The 12,732-nt window shown below is 45.4% G+C and overlaps 1 protein-coding gene across 1 annotated transcript in view; it reads left to right on the plus strand.

Annotated features, from left to right (window-relative positions):
* CSMD2 (CUB and Sushi multiple domains 2) overlaps window positions 1-12,732 on the plus strand; it is a 531,569-nt gene that overhangs the window by 500,698 nt on the left and 18,139 nt on the right. Inside the window, 8 exon segments of the mRNA XM_030539111.1 lie at window positions 2,499-2,566; window positions 2,568-2,673; window positions 3,496-3,575; window positions 3,577-3,660; window positions 3,662-3,677; window positions 6,385-6,558; window positions 8,561-8,734; window positions 12,433-12,506. Of these exon segments, the coding sequence (XP_030394971.1) occupies window positions 2,499-2,566; window positions 2,568-2,673; window positions 3,496-3,575; window positions 3,577-3,660; window positions 3,662-3,677; window positions 6,385-6,558; window positions 8,561-8,734; window positions 12,433-12,506 (776 nt within the window).

Below are 12,732 nucleotides of genomic sequence, written 5' to 3' on the forward strand. Positions count from 1 at the left end.
TCAGCATAAAGTGTGAAAAATGAATTAGATCATTAAATCCCTCACCATTTTGACAGGCTGACAAGCTGTTAGTAATGCAGGTGGAGATTTATAAACCCAGATTCAGAGCGGGAGTGTGGCTGCTTTGCACCAGACTCCTGGCATCAATCCTGCCACCGTAACAAGCCACAGGAGGCTCACCTCAGTTTAGGGGGATGGTGGGTCTCATCCCTTGAAATATTTTCCAGTTAAAGAAGGAGCAAAATCACAGGTCCCAACCCATGTATTTTGCTTGTCGAATTATTTCTTGTTCAATGGGGAGTGGGGTTGATTTGATATGTGCTCCCTGCAACACCAATGCCGTTCAGTTTTCGTCTGTCCGCCTGATCATGCAAGGTGCTGTCACTCCCATTAATCCGGGGGAAATTCTTTACATGGATCGTGGCTTCCTGGATTGGGCTCTGATTATTTTAAATATGACTTTCAAGGCTGAGCTTTGCCCCATAAGTTTGAGGTCTCTTTTATATCCAGGGCAATGCAGCTCTTGCAGACGTCTGACTGGAATTACTACTCTAATATTCACATGCTCAACTGTGCCGTAACATTGCAAACCGTCATCATTCCTTTCCATTGACACCTTTCCGAAGTCACAATTAATTTTGTAGCAGTGGCTTTTAGAATCAGCTGTGTGCATTTTGGTGTATCTGCTTGTGCGAGGTAGTTGTGGGGGGAGAGAGAGATGCACGCATAGACAACTACAGTGAAAATATTAATCCAGTGCTTTTCCTAAACTGATATAATCGACTTTTATCCCCACAGTTATTGGAAATGACACTAGGTATCATTGAGACTTTGGCTGCCTGAGGAATCTGTAACTAGAGAGCTCCCCGCGTAATTTTCCGTGCCAATGCAAAATGTCTGCGCATACACCTGGAATGGTTATTAGTTTCTCCCTGTCAAACAGATACACATCTGACAAGCTCATATGTTAACCTGCTGTCAGCAAACCAACGTAAAAGGAAAGGGGGGCCTCTCCTTCCATGGAGCAGCTGTGCACAGGGCAGTCATAACCATGACTCAAGTGAGAGTTCATTTATCTGTGCGGAATGGCAGGCAAGATTCCATTCCCACCGGTGTCTGGTCTGGGGGACAGCGAGAGAGCCTGGAGACTTGAGCACCTTGTTATGTCCAAAACTAATGCTCTTGCGCATGCATGACACTGCTTGCACTTGCAGGGAATTTCCTTGTTAAATAGTCAGAGACAAACGGTTTAGCCTTTTGATTCATGTGATTTTTCTTTCATGTACCTGTAAGTCCACAGTAAGTGAGGGCTGGATGCAATTATTCAGTACTTATTTTGCCATGATCGGACTGTGCGTACTGTCGTTCAGTCTGATTGCCCTTTATTGCAGCGGTACCAAGGCAGTTGAGATATAAAACCTGGCTGCTGACAACCTCTCATTGTATGCTCGCATAGTCTCCCCAGCTGAAAGCAGAATTGGATAGACGCAGCATAAGCAGGAATGGCTGCCATTATGAAGGATAGCTGAGTCCCTGCTGCTTCGATTCCCTTGGAGGTCTGCAAAGATTGGCTTCCAAAGCAGACACGAGCCCTGCTATGACACTCAGAGCCCAAGAATTTAACTGTCTACAGATGCTGGGACCTAAGGGTTTGGTTCAACCCATGATAGAGACTTGAAGCCAGCTGTGAAATTCGAGGCCCGATCAGGTGCCGATTCCCATGCCCAGATGTGTCATAATCTTGAGCTGCAAGAAGCACCGGAAGGGAAAACAAGGTGTCTCATGGCCCATATTAGCTCCTCTATTGACACTACTGGGACGATCATCACCAGTTTCTCCATTTGTGCATCCACTTCTAGAAACTGTTGAACCCACCTTGTGTCACGCAACTCACTGAGCCATCATCATGGCTATCATTTTGGTCACTACCAGTCTGTGCTTGAATTCAGACTAGCATGAGAGACTCCAATAACCTGCTAGTTCTGAGCTGTCTACATGTCACTCCTCCTCCATCATTCCAGCTAGAGCCCAGCTTTGTCTCTTTGAGCTGCATTTCAGGTTCGGCTAATTTAAGGCTCGATCCTGCAGAGTGATCAGTATCCAGGGGCATAAAACCAGCACCTCTTTCAATTCAGTAGAGACCTGTAATCCAAAGAGGCTTGCAGGACCGGGGGTATGTTCTTGAATCCCAGTGTAAAATTAATGGGGTATGTGCTGGAGTATCTTGTGCTGGAGAAATTAGCTTCTAATGCAGGAAAACTTCTCATTCGCTCACCACAGAAGTCACACAGCATTGAGATGTGCTTCCTCGTGGTTACCCAGGGCAAGTTGTATCCATACTCTTGGGATTCTTTACTTGCGTTGGTAGGTACAGTTGATTCACTCCAAACAGCATGTGGTCCACTAATTAATCCAGAGATTTTTGCAGCTAAATTGCTTCAGCTGAGATCAGGGTTATCTTTAATTTTTTTCTAATTCTACTGTTTTGGGCTTTTTAGTTATATCTTGTGGAAACCCAGGGACTCCAAGCAATGCAAGAGTTGTGTTTAATGACGGCTTGGGTTTCCTCCAGCTCCATTATATATCAGTGCCGGGAAGGCTATTATCCACGGAGTGCTGAGCAGGCACTGTACTGTCACGGGACCTGGACAGGCAGCACTCCTGAGTGTACAGGTGAGCATCTGAGTGGATTTCCAGGAGACAAGGTAAATAACAAACATAAGGCGCTAGGGCTAGGTTTTCCAAGAGTGCATGTGACTCCAGTTTAAGACTTGCAGGCATCAGCATGCACATGTAAACCCATTGTGTTCAGAAGTGTAATAAAACTGTCTACTGCCAGTGGAAATAATTCTTTGTGCAAACTCTTTGAGGCCCCGAGTGCCTCATGGAATAGTCCAGCTTTAGGTGTCTTTTCAGCTAAGCTATGTGCTCTGCAGTCTTAACTCTCATGACTAGACATAAGCTGTGCTACAGAGGAGTCCTGCCCATGGTGTGTCAGCTCCCAGAATGTGCCCTGATTTGGCCATAGCTCGGAAGCTTTGTTGAACATATATTGTGTTCACTTAGGTCCTTGGAATGACAGATGAAAGGTGCGGATGATGCCATGCCTGTGTTAGGAAAATGTATTCTGTCTGCAAACGTCATACAGCATCTAGGACAAACAGGGACAGCCATGTTTAAAAGGCATGTTAACGGGTTATGATTAAACTCAGGGCCCCCGTAATGCGCTAATTAACATGTCGTTTGCATAATGCTAGGCCTTAGTGCCATTTGTTATGACTATTGTCCACCTCCACTGAGCACGGGCAAAGTTTTTTGCGCACACATTTCCAACTTTGCCCTGGTTGAGCCAGCTCCCTGGTTTACCCTGTCGCCCATATATCTGTGGCTGATAGATCACCATCATCTGTTGAAAGATAGTAGGGACTGTGAGACATGCATGAGACATGTTATGTGCATCATAAAATTTAACCATTGCATCTTCTCCTTTCCCAGTGATAAACTGTGGGGATCCTGGTGTACCAGCCAACGGCTTTAGGCTGGGAAATGACTTTAACTACAATAAAACGGTAGTGTTTTCAGTGCATTCCTGGCTACATGATGGAGTCGGACAGGGCATCCTCTTTGATTTGCACAAAAGACCGAACCTGGAACGGCACCAAAACCTGTCTGCAAGGGTGAGACCCCATTTACTATAGATGTCTGAGGATATTAGGTTGCAGGCCTCAAGACTCCTGTAACTAATGATATCTTAGTAAGCTTTCCTGCGAAAGAGCCACATAACTACATGGGGCCAGACTCTGAATTCTGTGCTCTTATTGATGAAGCAATTATAGAAGTCATTATTGGAACTCCTGGTGAGTAACTGGTCATCTGTGGGCGTTAAGGGTCTCTAAACCATATCAATCCCTCACCCTTCAAGCAATTATGCTGAGTAGGTCCAAAAATAATGACCATCTAACCTGTACTGTGGTTTAAAAGAAAGAAATACTCCAATATTACCCTGCGGGGATACAGTTTACCTCAAATTGCCCAGGCGCTGTATGATACATCACGTGCAGCCAAATAGTCACAAATAGGACATTTTCTGGACTGTAGTTCAGCATGGCCAGTGAAGGTAAATCTGCTGCCTTCTAGGAGAACCTGGATCTGATTCTCCATTGCCCTTCACCAGGGCAAAATGTTTCCTTTCTGAGTTAGAAGCATGCGGCTTTCCCCCTGCCCTCACACACATCCTTTGCCCTGGCGCAAATAACTGCACATGATTACTGCATGCATCTCGCTCACCTTAGTGGAGGGAAACTTGGCACAGTGCACATCGTCACATTTGCCCTGGTAGTGTCACCTGACAGACAGCAGGAGGTCAAGATGCACAGAACATGGAAAGCTTGCAGGAGCGCACGCAATAAATGATTTTTAAAAGTAGCACCCATTCCGGCTCCTCTGGGCAGCCCAATTGTATGCATGACGTGCGGTAGGAGGGACGATTGGCCCCCGCCTAGTTAAAAGTGGGCTGCAGACTCTGTCGTCGTAAGCATCCCAATGCACAAGAGGATCCAAAAGTAGCTGCCACAGTATGGAAGCTGCCCGGTGGTTTAGAAGATATAAATAATCCATGCCTTTACCTTGTAGTGATAGACGTTGAAATTACCCAGCCGCTGCAAAATTCTTAACCTCTGCAGTTTATGGTTTCTTAAGTATGATTTATGACTTACTAATCCAGTTGCATGAATGTCTCAGGATCCAATAACTGTTGCATTACACTCATAAGTACTTTGTGTAGAAATGATCGACGGTATTATAGCTCTGCCATGCTAAAGTGCTGTTCAGCTGTGTATATAGTCTTCAGAGCAACTTTCACACTGGGGGAATCTGTCCATCCTACAGTAGCTCAGATTTAAGAGTCACATAGTTTTCATGTGTTTGCCATAGTTTCTTCTTTGCACATTTACTAATGATCAGAGGTGTTTGATGTTTAATGGTTTTTCACTCTGCCTTGAGCCACTTTCTCCACCTTGGTATTGCACAGAGCTGGGTGCTAACCACACCCAAGTCCCTTGAGTTTCCTTAGACAATCCCAGCCTCAGTCTGCGATGCAACAGCTTTCAATCAACACAACAGTGTGTGATGGTAGAGCTAATGCAAATCATTCTTAACAAACCTCAGAACCAGCCTGACTTCCTTTTGGACATGTCATGGTTTGAAAGGGAGAGTTGAAGAACTGGTGGCCCCTTTTAAAGATCAAATGTGTCCATTTAAAAATAAAAAGTATGTATATATGAAAGCCACATTTTAGTTGAAATCAAACATGGACAGCAAGCACCCTCTAAAACAGAGCTTTCTCCAAACTGGGGTAGCCTCTAAGGGTCAGATTCTGATCCAATTTGCACCAGTGTAACTCTGGAGTACATCCATTGACTTCAGTGGCATTATTGGGGATTTACACCATTGTAAAAGAGATTTGAATCTCCCCCATTATGAATGGCTGAAGCCCTTTGCATAAATATGCAAGTCTTCACCCCAAACTCAAATCAGACCTGAATGAAGCATTTTCTTTGCCTCCCAAAAGGTCTGGAAAGCTTTTCTACCCCCTGCTTGTATTATTTTTCAGAGCTATGGTTGCCTCTGCTTCTCTAATCAGAATGCGGAAGCACTGGGTATCTTGCGAGAGAGGCTGATTTCTTTGTCAGTGTTTTGCTGACCCAAGGGTACTGACAAAATGTGAAGCAGCATCTAGATGCTTGTCTGATCTCAGACTGCAAAGTTCTTAAGGTCCACCTGTCAGAAATGCAGGTCACTTGGGATCTTCCATAAATACTTCACTCCCCTGCAAGGCTGTGAAGTTAAACGCTTCCTTCTTTTTATTTCTTGCCACTTTGAGCTAATGTAGCAAGAGCAAGACACAATGTGGCTAGATTCTCACTTGGGAGCTACACTGATTTACACCAACACCTGAAAGCCATGCTCATATGCACTTTAAAAGCAGAGTATTATAAAACTTTCCAGCCAGGCAAAATTCAGCCTAGTTGTTGAGTTAATCGCTAACTTGAAACTTGTCTAGGTTTTCCAAAATCTGTGAAACTTCTGGAGTAACTGGGGTGATGTTCCCACTAAGCTGGGATCAGATTCATAATCTTAGGTGAAAGCTAGCAAAAGCCTGCTGATCTGACTGTGAGGTTTGGGATTTAGCTGACCCTAAAACGCAAAGAAAAAATCCCAGGATACACAAACACACATGCATATAACAGAAAGTGTGCACAGACCCCCTCTAGGTAAATTCCCTGTGATGCATTCAGTTCACAGAAAGTAACTTTGCTCCTATGTGGATTTGTAACTACTCTGAGAAGTTGTTAGAACTGAATATGCTTTTTGTTTGCTGCTCAGCTATCACCTGTAAATCCCCACAAGTCATCCCCAATGGGAAAGTCGTGGGCTCAGATTTCAGCTGGGGCTCAAGTGTGAGCTATGCCTGCCTGGAAGGATACCAGCTCTCGCTACCTGCCATCCTGACTTGTGAAGGGAATGGGACATGGACCGGAGAACTGCCACAATGTTTTCGTAAGCAGACATCCATGTGTATTCGTTTGCAAAGGGGATGGAGCGCTAGCCTTAAACTCCAACCTCCCCGTGTCCCACCACCTCCAAAGGAGTAGTCTTTCTTGATCCAATTAATGGTCCATCTAATCTAGTATCTTCTCTCGAGCATTGGCTAGTACCAGATGTTTGAGAGAAAGGTATGAAATCTCCATAATGGACTATTATGGTATAACCTGCCCATGGGAGAAGTCTCTTCCCACCCATACACAATTAGTGATTGACTTATTTCCCCAACTTCATGCATGCACCCACGGTAGCAGGAAATATTTTGAATTAAAGGCAAAGCACTTTTCTGTAAAGCATAACCTTGGCTGCTGCTCTGGAAATTGCCTGGTACATAAGGGTGAATTGCATCTTGGAAGGGGATATTAGGGATCGTGACCCAGTTGTTAATACCATCCGTAAAAGATGTGCCTGATGGGGGATGAAACTCATGGTGGATTTTATACATTGTTTTTCAAATAATGGGAATTAGCTATTGTCATAGATCAGACATGGGTGGTCAGACCTAGTGGTGAAAGCAGGAGCCTGACACCAGGCACAGGAGTTCAGAGGCAAAGTCAAGAAACCAAGCCGAGGATCTGAGCCGGAATCTGTAGCCAGGGATGTGCTGTAGAAGGCAGGGATCTGGAACAGGAGTAGGGCAGGACATGACAGGAAGTCAGGAATCAGGAAACAAGGCAGGTCTCAGAGTCAGGCGAGAAGCAGGGGCCCACGTTGCAACCACCGGATTCAAATAGTTACTCAGACAACTTGCTGTGCCTCCTTCGGGCTTAAATAGTGAGTCTGAGTCAATCAAAGAAGCCAGATATGCCCTCCAGTTGGGAGCTTTGCGGGCGGTGCCTAAGGTGACCTACGTACGGTCCACCAGCCCACACTCCGTGTTAGTAACTATGAGCTGCTGGTGGTGGCTGTGGTCTGAGGACTGTTTGGGAATGGGAATTTTACCACTGACTTCAGGGAGACAAAGGCCTCACCTCATCAGGACAGAGGTGGATGGCAGCATGCTGGCGAAAAGGAAGAAGTGTGATGCTCTGAATGATAGGCCAGGAGTTTTGGGGTGCTCTCCCCATCCCTGTCACCCGCTTGCTCTGCAGGTTACCCAACTGCTACATCCCTCTGTAACATGGAGACACTCATCACCATCGTAGAGGAGTGGTGTGAAGATAATTGATCAGGACCCAGCTTTCCAAGCGCTTACATGCAAATGGGGGCCAATTTTTCAAAGACACCCAACACCCACCAGGCACTCAATGGGCTGTGCACTTCTGAAAGTCTGTCTCTGATTTAAGTGCCTCCGTTGGAGCTGAGCACTTCTGAAATTCTGGCCCCTGCGGCTTGCGAAGGCCTTACATGAAAAGAGCCTCGTAGTGTTACAGCAAGCCTTGGAATGTGGTGCAAAGGCAAGGCCCTGTGGCTGCATGAAAACCTCTGTGCATGATACAATACAGATTAGTGAAACAGCTCAGAATGATAAAGCCGGATTTTAGCTTTGAGTATTTGGCAGCTGCACAATAGCCATTTTCATATTAAACAGCACAAAGACCCGACCACGCTCCTTACACCTTTCCCCGGCTATTATATAATTAACAGACTTTACGTCTGACACAGCGCCGCGTGGCAATTTGACCTTGTGCAATTAAAGATACAGTCAAAGTTAAACAAACACACCATTGTGCAGAAAAAAGACCAAAAAAAAAAGGATTCAAACCGTCTGTTCCTCCTCCCTGCCAGGAGATGTTGGAAAGTGAAAGTTAATTAAACAGTAATTGACAAAAAGACAGAAGTGAGCAGAAAGCAGCCAGCACACCTTCTGCCACTAGTAATTTCCTGAGCCATCGCAGCGCTTGAAAGCTGAGGTTGGGAGGATTTGGCCATTAATAGAATTGTCTTTAACCCATTAATACTATTTGCCCTTACTGAGATTCGTCGCCATCCCCTGACTATCCTTTGGCTTTTCTAGCTGTGTTCTGTGGTGACCCCGGGACACCAGCTCAAGGCAGGAGAGAAGACAGAGGATTCACTTACCGTTCATCTGTTTCATTCTCCTGCCTGTCCCCACTGGTGCTGGTGGGTTCAGCTCGGAGGTTCTGTCAGTCTGATGGGACGTGGAGTGGAACCCAGCCCAGCTGCATAGGTAAGGGAGCATCCTGAATCTGACTTCTCATTCCAAAACTTCAACTGTCCCTTCCCCCATCAATCTGCTCAGTCTCACCTACCCCCTTTCACCTACTTACTCAGCCCTGTCCCCTGTGGTTAGAGCTGGAGGAAGATAGTGGATCTTCTTCTGCAGAGAAGACCAGCACATGGCAAATTCATCTTCCTTCTGCTAACTTGTCAGACTCTCCTCCCCATTAAATCTCAGAACAGATCTGGGTGTGGGCTCACCTCACTTGCAAGTTTCCTGGCTCCAGATGCTTGCTCTACCTATTGGCCATCCCCACTAGCCATCCGTATCTCATGGCAAAGTCCCAGTCCTTGGAACCTATGGGAGATGTTTGCTGGTGGGACCCGGGGCCACGTTTCCAGAAGTTCTCAGCATCCACAGCCAGGGCCAGATTGTCACAAGTGGTCCTGATGGAACAAAGTAAAGTGCAGCGTGTGTATCCTCTGTAACATGCTGCATTTGAATGGGACCCAAAATGGCAGCTGCTCCCAGCAGAACAGGAGATCTCTGGAAAGGTAAAGGTGCTGTCCATAGAATACAGAACCATACGAGTTACTGTGCATAGCTGTGGAGTTGAGCTGCTGACTTGGATACAAATCCGCATATCCCTAACAAATCCCTTGTCTGTCACTTCCCACTGGTTTCCAAGGCCCCACGAAAGCTCAGGGCCGTACATAATCATTAGTATTCAGATCATTCTCATCTGTTTCTAGCTTCAGTAGTTGACTCCGGCTCTGTGGCAATGAATTCCATGGGCTGACAACATGCCGTCTATCCCTCTAACTTGTCCATCTAACTAGCCATTTCTAATGCCACCATCACCTTATTATCTGGCCACCAGGAGCAAAGAAGTTGCATTGTTCTAAATTTACCTGCCATCAATAGCATGCTTGCTCTCATATGTGGGATGGTGTGATGAGGAAGGACTAATCAGATTTCATTCTACCATTCATGATCTTTAATCTATCAAGTTAGCCAAGTATACATGTACCATTAGCTATGCATGTAGCGCCGGTCACCAGAGCATCTTGGCATTTAATTACCAGAACTGGGTTCGCCTCCAATGTTTCATCACTTCTCCACGAGTCCTTATTCAGGGCCCTGTAATATACGCTCATGATGTGGCATCCACACTTCTGGAAGAGTGTAGCATTAAAGAGTGCAATAACACAGTCGTTTATATTGCCAGTGAAATTTATTTTCCTCCTTCAAATTTGTCTCCCTAGTACAAATCACAGGAAGGGAAAAAACTTGTCTGCCTGTGAAAACCTTGATCCAGCATGTCTATTTCCAGTCCAGGCAGATGATGAAAAAGCATTATTTATTCAGATCCCATCCGATCTCGAGGTTCATTAGATGGCCAGGCTCTCGGATCCCCAAAATACATCTCAGAGACCCGGATATAATACACCTCACCTGGCGTGATCCATCAGCCTCCACCTCATCTGTGGGATGGGAATTCATTTTAGTTAGTTAGTGAGTTTAGACACTCTGATTTATCTAGGGGGCCTCCATCAGATGCTGTGGAAACCGCACCGGTGACAAATGTCAAAAGCTCAGCAGAGCTGAATAAGTGAAATGAATTAGCTGGTGTGTTGCTGCCCTGACTGGCTGCACTTTGTATCCCTTGTTTACCGACTCAGTGCTGTTCCCAAGGACCTGCGGAGAGCTCAGGGAAGCACGGAAGGATGCTCTATGGAGAGGCTGATTAGTCAGGTCATAAGGAATCAAACTCCGGGCCTGTTAGTTACAGCATTGGTGTGCCCTTTTCCCCTTAGCCGCCATGAGGAGAGGAGTGATCTCTGTTCCTGCTGTGTGTTTGATTGTGAGGGCTTGTCTCACTGTGTGTTTCCTATGTCTGGATACATCCGATTGATTTGAGTGTCTTTTTAGCAGAGTTACAAGAGAAGAGCTGCTCCTGTTCCAAAAAATTCTCCCATTTTCATCCCACTGCAGGAGAGGGGGCTTTTCAGCTTCACTCTGACCTGTCAATCTCATAGGTTCACAAAAGCTCACAGAGTTAGCAAGGAAATGGCACTTTGTCAGCCAGTGCTGCTTCCCTAGTGGTTCCAGCAGGAGACTGTCCATCCTCAGTATCTTTGCTTGTGTGTTGGGTTGGTTTGGGGTTGGTTTGGTTTTTCATCTCCCAGTCAGCCTTGCTGCTGCTACCTATCAGGCAGGAATTACAGCTTCTTTGATCAGTTTGGAACTCGAGAACAAACTTGATACATTTCTGCTTACATTCAACTGCTTCAGAGCTCTTGTCTATGCACTGGGAGAAGGAAGTGATATATGCTGTGATGACAATGGCAGGTATTTCTGACTTGCATGTATCCATCTTCTGATGGATTGAGACCAAACTAGGCATAAAGAGAGATTATATATCTGAGATGCATTAACATCTCCAGTCACCATCAATCACCATGCAATAGCAGGGTTCTAAGATGAGTGTTTGGTGACAGAGGCATCCGAGCAGAATCCTGATGGAAAACCACTCCGAACAACTTTCATAACGTTGCTTGTCGACCTCAGAGAGGCAGGGAAGATATAAAGGGAGCTAGTGCCTCTCGTAGGCCAAAACCAAAAAGTCACATCAGAGCACAACTGCATTGCATATGGGTGACCCAGTACCATAATAACTATAGCACAGATGGGACCTACATGTCAAGACCAGGACCTGTTTCACTGCAGATTATTGTAACAGAATCCAGCTATTCCAGGGCCATGCATGGAACTTGGAATTAAACCACTTTATTATTCCTGGTGTAAACCCTGCCTGGAGCATTAGAAAATGAGATTAAACAACCCTGTTGATAGAGAGAAAATGACCAATAAACTAAGAGGCTGCACCAAAGTGACAACATCTCAGCATCGTCCGAATGGCCAGGGAAAGGGTTTTGTAATAGCTGAAATGCCCAGATGGGGGAGACATTACCAATATGCCTTTAAAAATGCTTGTATCTCCCATGCCGCCCAGACAGTGATAACGAAATAATCTGTTAGACATTCTGTGATGCCAGGTGCAGCTGGGGGAACTGTCTGTGTCTCTAAATTAAGATTGTGGGTTGGGTCCTGCTTACCCATGGGCTTAAAGACAGTCTCTAGAGATGGTTGGAAAATGGGATTTTTTGGAGGAGTTTTTACCGGAAAAAAAAAAAGGTTCCTGTTTTAAGTTACTCATTTTTCCAGCGACTCCTGCACTTTCCTCAACTATGGCCAGGTGAATTAGAAACTCCTGCTGCAGCTTTGGTGCGTGCTATTGGAATGCACCCAGGCCAGCCTGGGATGCCACAGTACCTGCTCTTGCATGGATCCCAGGTCTAATAATGTATTAAATTAACTGTTGCGAATGGTGTGTAGAACTGTAAAAGGGAGGGAAATATACACCACTGGTGGATTTTTGGCTTATTTATTTTTCCCTGAGGGATTCAATGCTTCCCTGTTACACTGTGTTGGACCCATCACAGGCTGAGACAGAAATAGCTGTTTAATTCTCTCTGATGGTACATATTACTTCTGTTGCAAAATACATAAATCCCACGTGAAAAGGAAAGTGAAATAGCTGTAGAGCGAGCGAGGTGGATGCATAGCTCTGAAATGGATTTCACTAACATCCTCAGTGTCTGAGTCCTTTTAATATGGCTGTGTTTGTTTTTTTTCTGTTTAAGATCCAACTCTCACTACATGTGCTGACCCTGGTGTGCCTCTCTTTGGAATGCAAAACAACTCTCAGGGTTATCAGGTAATGTAATTACCATCATATCTCCATGTCTCTTTAGCCATTACACAAGTGAAAGTTGTGTAGACTGTGCAACCTGTACTGTTGTCGGCTAGCACTGACTTGCTCAAAAAGTCCCTGGGACCTCAATTGGACTTCATGCATATGGGCAATGTGTGCAATGATTCTACAGCGAGCCTTCAGTGTGTTTAAGTATTAGATTTATGCTGTTAATTACACTGCTAACTAA

This window comes from Gopherus evgoodei, chromosome 20 (genome assembly GCF_007399415.2).
Source record: "Gopherus evgoodei ecotype Sinaloan lineage chromosome 20, rGopEvg1_v1.p, whole genome shotgun sequence".
In the NCBI taxonomy this organism is placed as follows: domain Eukaryota; kingdom Metazoa; phylum Chordata; order Testudines; family Testudinidae; genus Gopherus; species Gopherus evgoodei.